The 17,524-nt window shown below is 44.5% G+C and overlaps 1 protein-coding gene and 1 long non-coding RNA gene across 2 annotated transcripts in view; both read right to left on the bottom strand.

The window, feature by feature from the left end:
• Positions 1 to 17,524, bottom strand: part of LOC308470280 — a 267,788-nt gene that overhangs the window by 80,830 nt on the left and 169,434 nt on the right. The window lies entirely within an intron of this gene.
• LOC308471931 (vomeronasal type-2 receptor 26-like) lies at positions 11,026 to 16,678 on the bottom strand (the record flags this gene model as incomplete). Its single annotated transcript, XM_080996243.1, has 5 exons — positions 11,026 to 12,365; positions 12,853 to 12,979; positions 13,417 to 13,644; positions 15,302 to 16,108; positions 16,364 to 16,678. The coding sequence occupies 5 exons, from the start codon at positions 16,676 to 16,678 to the stop codon at positions 11,461 to 11,463; spliced, it is 2,382 nt and encodes a 793-aa protein (XP_080852369.1). The 3' UTR covers positions 11,026 to 11,460.

Consider the following 17,524-nt stretch of genomic DNA (forward strand, 5'->3'; position numbering starts at 1 on the left):
AATCGGACAGTTTTGAAGAGAGTGCATGTCGGATCTCGTCTTCAGTTTTCCTTTTTCTGGGATCCGTCCCTTGGAGCTATCCGGGCCCCAAGCTGTTACCTGGCTCTGCTCAATGACCCACCCCTGCATCATGGTGTTCACCTTCTGGTTTTCACCTTCTGGTGCCGAATATACCGGCTTTATGCCTCTGTGCTTTTATGTTTGTACATACTTTATGGGCTAATAGCCGTAAATAAATAAATAAATAAATAAATAAATAAATAAATAAATAAATTTACCTGGGGGCGGGATGTGGCAGCCGGGCCAGCTGGGCAGGGGCCGGAACACCCCCTGCCGACACGGGAAACGGCTCCCGCTGACAACTCCTCCCCTCTGTAAGGAGAAGAGGCTTTCTTAAATTGTGGTGCCCAGAACTGGACACAATATTTTAGGTGTGGTCTGACCAAGGCTGAATAGTACTGCTCTATTTAGCCTCTGTCAGCAGACACGTGGAATACTGTGTCCAGTTCTGGGCACCACAATTTAAGAAGATTGTATGCGCAGAGGAGAGCGACCAAGATGATCAAGGGTCTGGAAACAAGTCTCAGGAACGGTTGAAGGAGTTGGGTATGGTTTAGCCTGGAAAAGAGGAAACTGAGAGGAGATGTGATAGAGCACCTGAAATATCTAAAAGTCTGTTCCATGGAAGATGGAGCAAGCTTGGTTTCTCTTGCTCTGGAAGGTAGGATCAGAACCAATGGATTCAAGTTCCAAGGAAGGAGATTCTGACTACATGTCAGGAAGAACTTTCCAACAGTAAGAGATGTTTGACAGTGGAACGGACTCCCTCACCTCGGAAGATTGTGGACTCTCCTTCCTTGGAGTATTGGACAGCCACCTGTCATGAATGCTTTAGTTAAGATTCTTCCATTGCAGGCGCTTGGACTAGATTACCATCCAGGCCCTTCCAACTCTATGATTCCCTGAATGAACTAAGCCCACGAAGGATGGAAAAAAGTTTCAGTGATAAACAGAAATCCTACTAGAGAGGAAGAAATCTTCAGAAGGATGTTAGCATAGAAAATGATTGTTCAGGTAGAAAGCTCATCATAGGGACATCAGCGTAGAGAGAAAAGATGCCTTACTTATACATTGTTTTTTATAATAATAGTAATTATTTTTATTTATTTATTCATACATACATACATGTAGCACCCTGCTTGTGGTTAACGCTTAGCTGGAATGAAATATTCAACGCAGCAATAGAGAAATTAAAATAATAATTTATTTGTCAGACAAATAAATGAGAGACACAGTGGTATATGGATACCAAAGCTCTGCCCACTCCAGCCCTGATGGCCAGCACTTATATTTCCTCAGCCCAGCCCCCTTGCTCCTCCTTTGGCTGCCTCTGTCCAATCAGCCTGGTTGAAATTCCTATTGGCTGTTTGCTAGAACCAATCATAAAAGATACTCCCATTTCCTATTACCTTTTATGGGAGACAAAGAGCTATATTTCCTTCTATCCATAAATGGCAGACAAGTAGCCATATATCTTACATTTGCCTCGACCAGGCACCTTAATTACCAGATCACCTTTTGCCCTATTGCCCTATTCACTCCAAAACAGATGGCTCATTAAATTTTATCTTAAACAGAGATATTGGGTTCACCTTCTCACACACCATCAATGAAATAAGACTCTAACATAAGAATCTAACATTTCTTACTTTCTAAATCCTTTGCATAATTACATTTAAGCCAATATATTTCATACATAACATATATAGATTTTTAGAAGAAAAGGTCTTTTCAAAGTAAAAAGGACTCAGTAAAACAGCTTCGAAAGCAGCCTCTTTAGTTTACAACTCCTTTTCCTAGCCAGCTGCTGTTTCTATTAGCTCTTGCCCTTTAACCTTAGGAAGATGTGGCTCAAGTCTAATGGGAGGCACATGGTATTACAATAAATTTTACTATTTACCAACTCTTAATTAGTGTTTTTTGCAGCTTGATTGTATTCTGTAATTTGTATGGTCAGTGTGACGTTTTGCTCCCAGCCTGTAATTTCCTTTTACAACCCTGAGGCACTGCTATAGATCAGAGGGGCCCTGTTTAGGAAGATAAACATCTGCCAAAGCACCCAGCCAGCTGCTTTATGCCTGGCATGAGACATACAAACATTTGCAAATATATTTTTTAAGCTCATTTTAAAATACAGGTCTTGATCTGATGCCTCAACATACATATCCCGCCCATCTGGCTGAGTTTCCCCAGCCACTCTGGGTGACTTCCAATCGAGTGTTAAAAACAATACAGTGTTAAATATCAAAAAACTTCCCTAAACAGGGCTGCCTTCAGATGTCTTTTAAAGATAAGACAGCTACTTATTTCCTTCACATCTGAAGGGGAGGCATTCCACAGGGCGGGCGCCACTACCAAGAAGGCCCTCTGTCTGGTTCCCTGTAACCTCACTTCTCGCAATGAGGGAATATTTAAAGATGTAATTTAAATACTTCATCATTGATTCCCCCTCTCTTTTTTCTTCCAAGCTGTTGCTGTTAGAGATGCATTATATGTTACGGCTGTATGGGAGATAAGCAGGTCATAACTTACGTTATGAAATTCAGTATTTTAGCAAGGATTGTTTCTTATGGAGGTGGAAACCATCGTGCGAGCGATAGATTGACGTGTGTGTGCAACCCACACGTCGTTTTCAGCCCCAGAAGACAGGGGGGGGGGGCAAAATGGGCTTTTGCGTGACTGCTGCTGTGCGATGACCCAGAATGCAACCCCTGTGCAAACGACGAGTTGCCTGTACTTAAGTTGTGATGTATTGCAGAAATAAAGTTCTGTTTGGTGGGGATGACTGCAAATGCTTGGAGTTCTTTGTAAACCTCAGAGAATGCGCTAAGAGACAAATCTTTTGTGATAATTCAGATGGTGCAGAAGGTTCAGTTAGTGGAGAATGTGTCTGGTAAGGGGGAAGATGGCCTTGGGGATGTGGAGATCCAAGCATGTCAGCGTGATATCAGGACTGCAATACCTCAAGGACCGCCTCTTCCCATATAAACCTACCTGGACCCTGAGATCATCTTCTGAGGCCCTCCTCCTCCTTGAGAGGTCCGTAGGGCAGCAACACAAGAACAGGGCCTTCTCTGCAGTGGCTTCCTGTCTGTGGAATGCTCTTGCCAGGGAAGTTTGCCTGGCGCCTCAATTATACACCTTTAGGCACCACTCAAAAACCTTCCTCTTTAACCAGGCCTTTGGTTGACCTGACTGACATCCTATACCCTTTTAAAATGTGGCTCCTTTCGGGGGGGGGGGATGTTATTGGGTTGTTTTTATTCTGGTTATATATGTTGTGACCTTTTCTGTGAACTCCGCTGAGAACTCTATGTATACAATGGTAAATAAACTCAATAAATAAATAATCTCCTTGTAAAGGGAGTGGGTTTCATGAGTTCACAGTGTTCAGATGTAGGCATAGCTGTCAACTTAAAGATTTGAAAATAAGGGACCAGCAGCCTTGAAAATAAGGGACCTGCAGCCTCACCTGTTCCAGAGCCCGGACAGCCCCGTGGTTTTCTTCGGAGCTGAGGGTGATGAAACAATCGCTGAGACGGCTAGAGCGTCGGTGGCAGAAAACTCACTCCGAATCTGACCGGACACAGGTTAGAGCTCAACGTCGAGCCTACCAAGTGGCGATAGCGACGGCGAAGAAGACTTTCTTCACCGCCTCTATTGCATCTGCAGAAAATAGTAGCAGGAGACTCTTTCAGGTGGTTTGCAATTTAACGGAACCACCTTTACCACCGGGGCATTGTAAAGACCCCAAGATCTCCTGCAACGATTTTGCAAAGTTTTTTGCAGATAAAATCACTCACATTCGGAAGGAGCTAGACACCACTGTGGGAGCAGGGCCAGGGCAGGAGAGTGCTAGAGCTCTGTCTGGTCAAGTTGCATGGAATCAAGTTGCATGGAATCAGTTTCAATCCGTTACCCCCGAGGATGTGGACAGGCTGCTTGGACGCGTGAAAGCAACCACCTGTCTCCTTGATCCTTGCCCATCCTGGCTAATAAAAGCAAGCCGGGAAGGGCTGGGCGATGGGCTCTGCGGGGTGGTGAATGCTTCCCTCTGTGAGGGAACATTCCCAGATCCGCTGAAAGAGGCGGTCATTAAACCGCTTCTTAAAAAACCATCTTTAGACCCGGCCAGTATGGCCAACTATCGCCCAGTCTCAAATCTTCCATTCTTGGGCAAGGTGATTGAGCGTGTGGTTGCTGAACAACTCCAGGCACGCCTGGAGGATGCGGACCATTTGGATCCCTTCCAATTGGGATTCAGGCCTCACCATGGGACTGAAACTGCCTTGGTCGCGCTGGTTGATGATCTCCGGCGAGCTAGGGACAAAGGTGAGAGTTGTTTCCTGGTTCTGCTGGATCTCTCAGCGGCCTTTGATACAATCGACCATAACATCCTTCTGGACCATCTAGAGGGGCTGGGAGCTGGGGGCACTGTTATACAGTGGTTTCGCTCCTTCCTCCTGGGCCGTGTTCAGAAAGTGGTGGTGGGGGATGAGTGTTCAGACCCCTGGGCCCTCACTTGTGGGGTGCCTCAGGGTTCCGTCCTCTCCCCCATGCTTTTTAACATCTATATGAAGCCGCTGGGAGAGATCATCAGGGGATTTGGACTGGGTGTCCATCAATATGCAGATGATACCCAGCTCTACCTCTCTTTCAAATCAGAACCAGTGAAGGCAGTGAAGGTCCTGTGTGAGTGCCTGGAGGCGGTTGGAGGATGGATGGCGGCTAATGGATTGAAGTTGAATCCTGAAGACTTCCGGGTTAGCGCGATCGGCTAATGGCGGATTTCCTCCGAGCTCCGGAGGGAATCGGCTCGACAGGGGCTGGGTCTTGCCGTGCCGGCGACACGGGGACCCTTAAAAACCACGGGCATAGGAGCCCGTGGACATGGTGACTCGGCGGGCATCGTTAGCGCCCTCCCGACTCGTGAAGGAGCCTTTTTAAAGGCTACGGAACGGGTGCCGGGGAGCGGCGTGGTGCTATGAGTCTTCTGCTTCCCCTGCCGAGCGAAGCCGCATGCCATTTGTCAGAGAGCGCTGACTTCTTCCTATTAAAATTTGGACTTAAAATCAAGAACAACAACCCGTGAGTAATTTGGAAATTGGATTACAAATAATTTGATTCTGAATTCGGTACGAGCGGGGGAGGTGAAAAAAAAGGGAAGTCCGCCCCCCCCCTTATTGTAAACAGTTTGAAGCAAGGAGCTGTCAACTAAGGTTGTGAGAAGAATTGGGGTGATTGGATAAAAGATATAAATTCCACAGATTTAAAGGACTAAGCTAATGTGCCGGAGGACAAGAGTTTAATTGTTTGGATTAAGTACCACCTTTCTCAAGCCCGGGAGTAATCCGTGAAAAGAGCCTGCAGAGGATCTACAGAAAACTTTTGACAGCTGTCAAATTAGCTGTCAAAGTCGGGAAAATCAAAGCTTAAACTTTAATCGGCTATATTGCTACAAAATATTGAAAGTAAAGAAAGACTGATACAAATAAACCTGACTTTTGGATCGGAAGGGAAAAGAATACTAAGTAACCAGAATCCCTCTAGAGGGGATTCTTGGATATTACAAGAATGGAACTAGGTCGGGAAATATGAGCTGACTTGCAAGAGCTTATCTTTCTCATGGGAAAGCTGCAAGAGATGATCGAGCAAGGCCATGTTTTGTCTACAAGTCCTATAAAACCGAAGTTAACAGAAAATATACCTACTGAGTTGGAAAGGGACTTGATGCTCAAAACACAGGCAGCTGGACAAGAAAAGAAACCAAAGATTAAGACATCAGCTGAACAGGAGGAGCAGAAAGAAGGGGTGGCTGAAAAGTTACAGAAGAAAAAAGAGAGCCGGAGACCTGCCAAGAAGAACTTTAATTCGACTAAGATGAAAACTGGACTATTTGGGACATATAGACTTAAGAAACAGAGCTGGAGCTCCACCTTTAAACAAGTAGGCCTTGCTGGAAGAAACATGGTTAGCATTGAGAAGGTACTTCTTCGACCTGGGGTGTTCAATATGAAAGACTTTCGAAGAAGCCGGCTGAAAGGGACTGAGAGAAATTTGAGAGCCTCGGACGTAAGGTCACCAGGCTAAAAAGATGGACTAATTGGACTTTGGTTTGGGATTGAAACCGGGAAGAGAAGGGTGGGGTTTAGAAGTCCAAAGGGGGCCTGATTTTTATTTTGCAGTGTAAAACTATATGTTCTTTATTATTATAAGAATGGGGAATCTGTGGATGGGAATCAGGGACAATCTTAGGGAAGGTATCTTCTTATTTGTTTTTATATCTTTTCCCCCCCTCTTTTTTTGTATGATTAAGGTATATACTCTAAAAATTGTTAAACAAACTAAATTAATGGATAAATAATGAATTAAGGTTTAAAATTATTATAAAGAATCATATTAACAAATTATGGTTAAGTAAATTAATAAATTATGATTAGGACACTAACGATAAAAACTTGTTTGAATAAACAATTGGAGTTGGAATACAATAAGGGGAGGCGTGGGGGAGTCATGAAAAGAAGTTATTGAAAATGAGACTTAAAAGGTGGAATTTTTTTTTTATGTTGTGTTAGGTGTTATCTTTTGTGTTTCTGTTTTGCTTTTTGTAACCTTTTGAAATTTTAATAAAGATTATTTAAAAAAAAAAAATGAAGTTGAATCCTGACAAGACAGAAGTTTTGTTTTTGGGGGACAGGGGGCGGGCTGGTGTGGAGGACTCCCTGGTCCTGAATAGGGTAACTGTGCCCCTGAAGGACCAGGTGCGCAGCCTGGGAGTCATTTTGGACTCACAGCTGTTCATGGAGGTGCAGGTCAATTCTGTATCCAGGGCAGCTGTCTACCAACTCCACCTGGTACGCAGGCTGAGACCCTATCTGCCCACGGACTGTCTCGCCAGAGTGGTGCATGCTCTAGTTATCTCCCGCTTGGACTACTGCAATGCGCTCTACATGGGGCTACCTTTGAAGGTGACCCGGAAACTACAATTAATCCAGAATGCGGCAGCTAGACTGGTGACTGGGGGCGGCCGCCGAGACCACATAACACCGGTCTTGAAAGACCTACATTGGCTCCCAGTACGTTTCCGAGCACAATTCAAAGTGTTGGTGTTGACCTTTAAAGCCCTAAACGGCCTCGGCCCAGTATACCTGAAGGAGCATCTCCACCCCCATCGTTCTGCCCGGACGCTGAGGTCCAGCGCCGAGGGCCTTCTGGCAGTTCCCTCATTGCGAGAAGCAAAGCTACAGGGAACCAGGCAGAGGGCCTTCTCGGTAGTGGCGCCCGCCCTGTGGAACGCCCTCCCATCAGATGTCAAAGCGATAAATAACTACCTGACATTTAGAAGGCATCTTAAGGCAGCCCTGTTCAGGGAAGCTTTTAATCTGTGATATTTTACTGTATTTTTTGTTTCTATGGAAGCCGCCCAGAGTGGCTGGGGAAACCCAGCCAGATGGGTGGGGTACAAATAATAAATTATTATTATTATTATTATTATTATTATTATTATTATTCCAGGCACTCCAGTCTTCCTGTCCTCCTGCAGTCTGGCCAAACTCATGCTGGTAGCTTTGAGAACACTGTCCAACCAACTTTGTAACCAGAGGTTCAACTGAATAGAATCTGAATCACATGCACCACAAGGCCTATGCAGCCTCAACTTAAGATGGCTCCCCGTCCTGGCTTTGCATTGCAAAGTTTGCAGCAGCACGTGCAACAAAATGGCGTCCAGCGTTCAAAAAACCTCTCAGCTTGCATTAACTAGCCACACACAAGGCATGCAAGCTCCACACCTCCCCAGTCGTTCTTAGACTTCTTATTGGGTGAGCAACGCAGCCAAGCAACACAGTTGGAGCCTCCCTCCTCCCTGGCCGGCAGGAAGGGAGGGAGAGGAGCTGCTTCCTTTGAAATTTAAGGGACATCATTTAAGGGACATTTAAGGGACATCTATCAATAAGGGACAGCAGCGGGACATGGCGCTGGAATAAGGGACTGTCCCTTCAAATAAGGGACACTTGACAGCTATGGATGTAGGTACTCTATGTAGAGCGTGTATATATTTGCATACATTCTAAAAGAATATATTGGTCCTGACCCCAACGAAGGTGCATTGCTATTTAAAATCCAAGCTGACCTTTCCACCCTATGCTGGCCCATGTCAAAACAGGGCAGCTGCTTCTCTGTGTTCTTGCAAACATGTTTTCTCCAGCTCTGCATCTGCTCCTCAAGCCACAGAGAGACTCCAGAAGGTTGCCAGGGCGATGCTTCCCCGCCTCATAAATATTCTTATTTTTCCTGGAGATTTCTCCAGGGATTTCTCCAGAGATTCATAATTTCTCGCACTGAGTCTGAAAAGTCTGGTGCATAAAATATCCCCTGTCTTGTCAATTCCCTGAACAGCTGCAGACAGTGAGAGGGATAGAGCAAAAAGCCTACATCACAAATGAAAAGTGGCTGTGCTTTTCCTTCTTTCCCTCGTGCTTTTAGGACACCCCAAACGGGCTAGTTTTAAATGTCACCACAAACATATTTTTGAGGGTGGCAGGTTGTGCACAACCATCTCATCCCCCTGCAATCCCAAGGGATGTGTTAGAGCGCCCCAACCTTCCAGGTGGCCCCTGAAAGCCTATTTTGGTTTAAGAGAGGGATGAACCTAAATATTGCTTTCAGGGTGGGTTGCTTGGACCCCCTATGTGAATTTCCTGTTGTTCTTGATCACAAGGAATGGGTTTCAAGTCCCCCTGACCTATGTGGCCCCTTCAGCCCCTATATTGGATTAAGGGCCCAATGAACCTGAACGTTTTGCTTGGGATGGGCTGTGAGCACTCAACACAACCAACTCATCAATTCTTTTCTTTTAATAGTTTTTATTTGATTTTGCAAGTATAAGATTATAACAATACAACCATACATATCTATATTTAAAGATCTCTCCAAATCTTTGGACTTCTCACTTTCCCCTCCATGGGTTTTCAACTGCATACTGTTCAACAGTCCATATTTTACATCACTCCATTTTCTCCATAGCAATTGCTACATTACAAGTGTTATTGCAATCCTGCTAATGTTTTCATCTACTTACATTGGTCATCAACTCATCAGTTCTGATCAGGAGAAATGGGTTTTGATTTTCCCCGATCTTCCACATGCTCCCTGAAACTCCCCCCTTTTCTAAAGTTAAGGGCCCAGTGGAGGTAACCATTTTTGTGGGTTTCATGCTCTCTATAAGCGTGGTCTGTTGCATGTCCCCACAGCCATCTATGGGTCCCAGAAACACAAGGGTCCTGAACACAAGCACCATAAAGTTCCCGCACCACTTTGATTGCGCAACGCGCCCTGATTGCTTCTTGGTGTCTGGAGTACAGATGGCTCCCGCCTTCCGTGATTCTCCAATACAGTTTTGGAAGTTCCAGGCAGCTGTAAAAGTTCTAAACCGTTCCATAAAGTTTTAAAAAGTGCTAATACTTATGAGAAGTAATGTTACAGATACAGTGATTCCAACTTTACATTTCAGGGTGACCTTTTTCACAACTGAGAATTAGTCCCCTTTTCAGTTTGTTTGTTTGTTTGTTTGTTTGTTTGTTTGTCTGTTTGTTTTTGAAGTCAAAAAGTTATAACTCTAGTGCATACTCTATTTTTCTTGGTTATATGCAGCAACAAGGGCAGCTCCCACTCTTCTTCCTGGCTAGCCCTCCCTTCCCTATTTTGCTCTCCTTTGGCCTAACTGCAGCAAAGGCCATTTTCTTTGCTTTCCGGTCCACCTAAGCAACAGTTGCCCAGGCTGCCCAGAACTGCCTTGTCCTTCACTCTTTTGTCTACCCCCCTCCCCAAGCAACAAGCCTTCACCCTTTCCTTTCCTTTCCTCTTCTTCCTCCTCCTCCTCTGTTTCATTGTCATTCGCTTTCCCACAACATTCCCACCGCTGGAGAGACCTGTCAAGAGTAAGCATGGACCAATGGTACCAAATAGTATGGGAAACAGCCTACTAGAAAAATTAACCAATAAACTGAAACTGACATGGGGACAAATAGAAGAAGACACCTTCACCCCTGTATGGCTCCCCTTTATCACACACACAGCCCAACAAGACAATAGAAATCAATATGGCTAACCTGATCCAAAACACCCACCCACCGCACTCACACACGAAAACAAAGACCACCACAGCCAGCCACAAATGAACAACCACACCCTAGGCCAACCCCAACCTCTCTCACCACCAAAGGAACACAAGTGAACAGCAAAGAACCTGCACAAGCAACACTGACACCAAACCCTACATATAGTAAGTAAAATAGAAACATCGCCACCCGACCCCCCCATCTCCCCCTCACCTCTTTCCCCCTTCTCTTCCTAATGTCTCAAAAAATGAAACTGAATTGTAAAAATGTTACATGGGGGGAAAATACTAGAGACATTGCACACTTTTGTAAATCATCAAATTTTTAATAAAAAAACCCCCAAAACATTCCCACCACTGTGGAAATGTCCGCCTGGAGCTCCCCCCTCCATAATAGGCTCCCTTCTTACTACATTCAGTGGAAACATTTGAGGATTTTTCTCAGGAAGTGAAATGAAACGGGGGCAGGGGGGGAATTGAAATATTTTTGGGGGTGGGGGTTAGAGATGACATTTGAGCGGGTAGGATTCTGGCCAAATGTGGACCTAGGTCCCTGTGTATATCGTCTGAAGGCGCAAAATGTTAACAACACCTTGCTGAGGCTGAAGAGAATAAGCAGAGGCCTAAATATAGGACAACTGGCTTATTACACCAGAAGCTTAACATGAGTCAACAGTGGGATGCAGCAACTTTTTTATATATTAAATAATAATATTGATGACCCTCCCTCACGGTAAGTTCCCTGCATGGCTCACAACATTTTAAAATACAGCATTGAAAGGTTTGTTTTTTAATTATACAATTAGGGGGGAAAGATAACAAATTTTAACTCTAATAGTCTGCTTTTCCTTGTCTTTATAATTTCCTGGGCAATCAGCCAGGAACCGTTGATAGCACCCTAACATTGGGTATGTTTAGTCTGCATAGAGGCCTACATTTGTTATTTTCATTTATACTCACTCCTATGCCAGAAATGGCATTGTATAATTGGATGGCTATTTCTCTAAAATTAAGAAAAATAACTGGAGTGACACTGGACATCCTTGTTCCGTTCCACGACTAATTACAAAATTTTGGTAATGTGAATTCCTCGTGATCTATGTGATCTATATCTTCCAAAGGATTAACAAATTTTCAACCAAATCCAAATTTCATAACTACTTCCATTAAGTTGGTTGGTTCTACATGATCAAATGAGGGTAACAATTTTTTAAACTGAAACATCATTTTTCAAGAATCTCACTTCCCTACCTTCTTGAAAAATAATATTTTAAGAATCAAATTCAATTTTTAGTTTTTGCTGTCAGGTGCTCCTTCGTGTTCAGATCAGGTCTCAGCAAAATAATGTGGCATTTGGGAAGGATGATGCAGCCCATGAGCCCAGCACTGGAGGCCAAGATGGAGAAAACCTGAACAGCTACCATGTATTTCCCTTTTGTGCTCAGGTAGGTGGGAACAAAGGACACCCAAACACTGCAGAAGACCAGCATGCTGAAGGTGATCAGTTTGGCTTCATTGAAGGCCCCAGGCAGCTTCCTGGCTAGGAAAGCCACCGTGAAGCAGATGGCAGCCAGGAAGCCCATGTAGCCAAGAGAACTGTAAAACATGGCAACAGAGCCTTCGTTGCATTGGAGAATGATCTCCCCAGGCTGGGAGTGCATGTCAGAGTCTGGGAATGGTGGCGAGATCCCCAGCCAGATCATGCAGATTACAGCTTGGACACAGGAACAGGAAATGACAATGGAGTTGGCCAGACTCTTCCCCAGCCATCTCCTCACTGAGTTCCCTGGCTTGGTGGCCAGGAAGGCCAGAACCACAGTGATGGTTTTTGCCAACACAGAAGAAACAGCAACAGAGAAGATGATGCTGAAGGCTGTTTGTCGGAGAAGGCAGGTCCCTTTCCTTGGCCTCCCAATGAACAGGAAGGAGGACAAAAAGGAAAGCAGGAGGGAGACCAGGAGGATGTAGGAGAGGTCCCGGTTGTTGGCTTTGACTATGGGAGTTTCATTGTATTTAATAAAGATTCCTAAAACAAAGCTTGTGGCTAAGGACCCCAGTAGGGCAAGGGAAAGAAGGACAACCCCCAGAGATTCTTCATAGGCTAGGAAGGTGATATTCTTGAACACACATTGATCTCGGTTCTTGTTTGGATGCTGATTTTCTGGGCATTTTTTGCAATGGTCTGCATCTGCAAAAGAGAGAGAGAAAGAGTAATGTCTACTACTCTGGATTTAGCCAAGCCCTGAGCAATATCCAGCCTCTTGGGAGAGATTCAGTTGTCGACCAAGTCAGTCTGAGACAGCCACAGATCACTACAGGTATTTAATTAGCTCCACCCCAAAGAAATTTGGAATGGATTCCAGGGCTAGAGATCCCCAGATTGGCCTCTGGCAGGTTGGGCTGCTTGGAGCCCCCTATACCAGGGCCAAAAGGAGGACCAGGGGTCTGTGCAGAAGTCTAATATCTACCCTAGGTCCATAACAATCTCCCTCCTTGAGGACCCCGGGACAGTTAAGTCTAGTCAAAGCAACTATGGGGTGCAGCGTTCATCTCGCTTCAGGCCGAGGGAGATGGTGTTCATCTCCCTTCAGGACGAGGGAGAATTGGTTTTGAGAGATTCCTGACTGAACCCTTCTCTCTTCCCCAAGGCCAGCCTTTCCCTTGGGGTCACCCACCTTCCTGAGTGGAGATGGTCCCTTCTGCACAGGGAAGACATTCATAACAGCAAAGAGGCTTCCCTTCCTGAATCACCTTGACGGATCCAGGGCGACAGCTTTCCACACACCTGGAAGTAGGAATGGTCTAGCCACAAAGACGAAGAGCGTCAATGAGAATTGTTCTTTGAGGGATAGTATCTGCTGTAGCATCTAGACTATAGCTTGAAACTAAGCATTTTCCATCACTGTCCATTACATGAATTATTCATGATTAAATTCAGAAAAAAACAAAGGACCTCCATTAAATAAAGTTCTGTATATGGGCCATGAGCTATTCACTACCGATAAAATTCATATAACAACCGAAAAGCAAGGAACCCCCCTTTCCCCAGACACACAGTTTAGCAGGAAGCCTCCTTTGGCACCCAGCTGAGCAGAGGAGCTGTAGGAACTATCTTGAACAACAGCCCAGTGCTGGAGTTGACAGGCAACTGAGGGCAGCAGCCCACAGAACAGGGAGCACTTATTAGAGCTCACAGAAAAGACAGCAAAATGACAGGCATGATTCCCAGTCCCCGTCACCTGATTGAGCCACTTGGGCCACACAATGGCCTCCTGGTCGATGGAGCACGTCAGGTCTGGGGATCCCTGTCTGTCGATACTCCCAAACTTCACTCTGAGGACGGATTTATTGGGGAACACCACCCAGTTCACAATGTCCAAGTCAGCTGCCAGCTCCCCGTTCTCATCCAAATACACTCTGTCCATGGAAGAATTGTAGAACTGGGTGTTTCCTAGGAAAGGGTGGAGCTGGAACAGAAGCAAAGATGAGAGCATTTAGAATAAAGGGAAGCATAGGCCCCTGTTTTGCTGGCCCAGAAATGGAAAGTCAGCGAGGTCCCAGCTAAAGAGGATTGGCAACTTAACTGGACAGAATATGGAGAACGTGCAGATTTAACATACAGAATAAGAGAGCAAGAAGAAGATACATTGAAAGAAGAGTGGAAAGCATTTATTGAATATATGGAAAATAACAGTATACAGCTGAAAACGGTGGCAGCATTAAGATAAATTCAACCATGTAAATAATGTTTGATGGATGTAAAAGTAGAAAACTGATTTGAATGGTTATAGTAAAATATGTATAAGATGTATAAGATGTATAAGATGTAAAATGGACCATGGAAAGAGAAGAAGGGAAGTCACTGGATATTTGTAAAATGTTTATTTGGAATTGTTAGATTGAAAATTTAATTAAAATTTAATAATAATAATAATAATAATAATAATAATAATAATAATAATGGAAACATACTGACAATCCACTTCCCCTTTGCTTAGGGCTCGTTGCAGACTCAAATAGTAATGGAGGGATCTTGTCACTTTTGGTTCATACTGTTTTCTATCCCTCACACACCCCAATCTTAAATTCAGTTCTCCACATTTCTGAAGCATTTTTTAAATAATACTAATAGAAACTCATCAGAATTCTTCAGCATTTTTGTGTGATTTTCTCCTAGTAAGCATGTTTTTGAAGGATGCTGCCCCCTTGGATTGTTTTAGAAAGAGTGAATTAGGTTCGTTCTTCCTTTCAAGGCAAACTGAATGAAATCTCTAATATGGGCTTCAGCAGGGAAAGGCAGGAGCTTGGTGGAGGGAGCAGAGAGCCAGAGCAGAGTCAAGCGGGTGTCAAAGGAATAGAGACTAGAGACAGCCTGATCAATGTCATCTCCCCTGCCAAAAATAATTCCAACTTGCGGGGAAAGGAGAATTGGGCACATGATGGGAGCAGTTGCTCAGGGAGCTGTGCAATGAGGCAAGAGTAAGAATAGCAAACAGAAATGAAAACAGTAAATGTATTAAGGAAGGTTTAAAATGGAAAATGGGTAATGTGTTTTGCAAACTTTGGTTTCTTTCCATAGTAGTTTTTTTTCTAAAGGGCTCTGGGCTCTTGCTGAGATTAAGAGATTAAGATTAACTAACTGGTTGCTGTTCTCTGCTAGCCAGCATGTGAGTGTTGTAAACTTAGATCATGTGATGAAGGTATTCGGTTGCAAAATCTCCTTTTTGAAGGGAGTGGCCTTTTTGTCTTTGGCTCCAAAACTCAATAGAGCCAATATGTAAAGGAAGCTCTCCTGAAGGTAAAGCAAACAGCCTGGAGGGAGAAAGTCAGGAGAGAGAGAGAAAGAAAAAGAGAGAGAGAGAGAGAGAGAGAGAGAGAGAGAGAGAGAGAGAGATCCCGAGCCTATGCTGGACAGAATAATGTTCTCATTCTGTTATAAAGAGTTCTGCGAGTAAAGAGTGAATAATATTTCTATGCGCCTGGACAATAATTCACTTCCACAAGGAAATGAATGCTTCTAGTTCTTATGCTTCCAATCATTTCAAACTGCACAATATTCAATATCTGCACACTACAATTGATTGTCATGCTCAGATGTGATGTCTATGAAGGGAAAGAAAATACCTGCCATGGCTGTAGCCTTTGAAGTCCCATTCTCTCAGTTCCCCTCTGCTTAGATCTAGATGAATATGCAGCATTTAAGGCACGAGCCACGGCTTGGAGAGTGTTGTAGATCCTGTAGCTGTCTAGAGAGAGGATTCTTTCCAGATCATCTTGGGGAAGCCTCTCCAGTTTCTCTCTCTCTCTGCATCTTGTCCGGCCTTTCACTGAGAATGTATGCTTTAAATAGAAACAATTAAAAGCACTCTCCCAAAACTTCTTAATACCAAAGAAAAAGGGGAGAAAATCACCGTATTTTGCCCCTTTACTTGTCTCAGTGAAGAAGGAAAATATACCATGGATGTATTGGAAAGATATGTCATTATACATCAGCTCTAGGGTGACATCCCACAAAACTGTTGTGATGAAGATTTTCCCAACAATGGATTTCATCCCTATGTCAAAAATATATTGTACAAAGAGTAGTCCATCTAAGAAAAAAGTCATTTCCCCGTAGTAAACAAATACATGCACTTGCCTCCACTTGCGGAATGGAAGACGAGGCATGTATACTCCATTTGTATTCAGTCCTTGGATGCTTTGTGAGATGACAACACAGACACCGCTCTTGATGAGCACGGGTGTCAAGCTCTTCAGGAACCTCTCTCCGTTGTCGGTGTCTGGTGCAAGGAGGCCAATCAACGTCCATCGGAAGTGCTGGAGCAGCTTGACAATCCCTGGGTACAGGGCTTCTTCTTTGGGGACCATCCGGTAGAAAAAAGGGAAATGCCTCTTATCATTCAGAACATGAGAGACAAAAGCATAAGTGACCTGGGAAGAGAAGGAAGATTTGGATCTTGTTTGATTTCAGATCAAAGCCTAAATATTTCTAAGCCCAACATGAGATTGGGAAGGTCTTAGGAAGGAGGAAGGTCTATTGCAGGGACCCTTTGGTGGGAACAGTGATTTCCTTGAAGGTTGTGGCAGCCGTAAAGAAGGCAAATTTGATGCTAGGGATCAACAGGAGGGTAGTTGAAAATAAGACTGCCAATATCATAATGCTATTATACCTCTCTCCATTCCTACCTGTGGGATTTTATAGATGCCCAACACGTTTGAAATCTGGATGGAGTTTTGAGAGTCGGACCCTTCGAGAACAGCCAGTAAGTTAGTCTGTTTACCACAGCTGTAGTTTGGAAAGCTCAGCTGCCCAATTGACAGCATGTCTAGCAAAGCATCATAGGTCACCCTTCCATCAAAAAAGTTCTCATGGATGCTGTAGCCCAGGGTGATGTTGGGTAACAGCTTTTGATTCTGGTTGATCGCTTGAATGGCATACAAGAAGGAGAGGAGCTGCCAGTACTTTGTGGGTCCTTTCCTGGGGGGAGAAATTATATACATGCCAGCACTGTCCAAGTAATATTTCTGTTCTACTGCTAATATTCAGCTCTACCTCTCTTTCAAATCAGAACCAGTGAAGGCAGTGTAGGTCCTGTGTGAGTGTCTGGAGGCGGATGGAGGCGGCCTCGGTCCCGTATACCTGAAGGAGCGTCTCCACCCCCATCGTTCTGCCCGGACACTGAGGTCCAGCGCCATGGGCCTTCTGGCGGTTCCCTCATGCCAAGAAGCCAAGTTACAGGGAACCAGGTAGAGGGCCTTCTCGGTAGTGGCACCCGCCCTGTGGAACACCCTCCCACCAGATGCCAAAGAGAAGAACAACTACCAGACTTTTAGAAGACATCTGAAGGCAGCCCTGTTTAGGGAAGCTTTTAATGTTTAACAGACCACTGTATTTTAATATTTTGTTGGAAGCTGCCCAGAGTGGCTGGGGAAAGCCAGCCAGATGGGTGGGGTATACAATTATTATTATTATTATTATTATTATTATTATTATTATGGATCTAAGGATCTAATGGATCTAATGGATTAAAAGATCCAGAAAGCACTATCATTATTCCGCTTTGAGAAAGTAGATATTTCCCCCTTGTATATTAAACCTAAGGCCAAAAGACACCCTTCTCCTACCATCATTTTTCAGATGAATCCTGCAGAATCCGCCCCAAGGCTCATCTGTTCCAGCATTGTCAAGGCGGCCAACCAAATGCACATGCAAAACTGAGAAGCACAAGAACTCTTCCCCTACTTGAGATTCTCAGTTACTGGTACCCAGAGGCATAGTGCCTGTGACAGTGAATGGAGAACATAGCCATTGTGACTGGTTGCCGCTGAGAGCCTAATCACCCCCAA

Source organism: Podarcis pityusensis, assembly GCF_964106645.2.
Source record: "Podarcis pityusensis genome assembly, chromosome: 2".
In the NCBI taxonomy this organism is placed as follows: Eukaryota; Metazoa; Chordata; class Lepidosauria; order Squamata; family Lacertidae; genus Podarcis; species Podarcis pityusensis.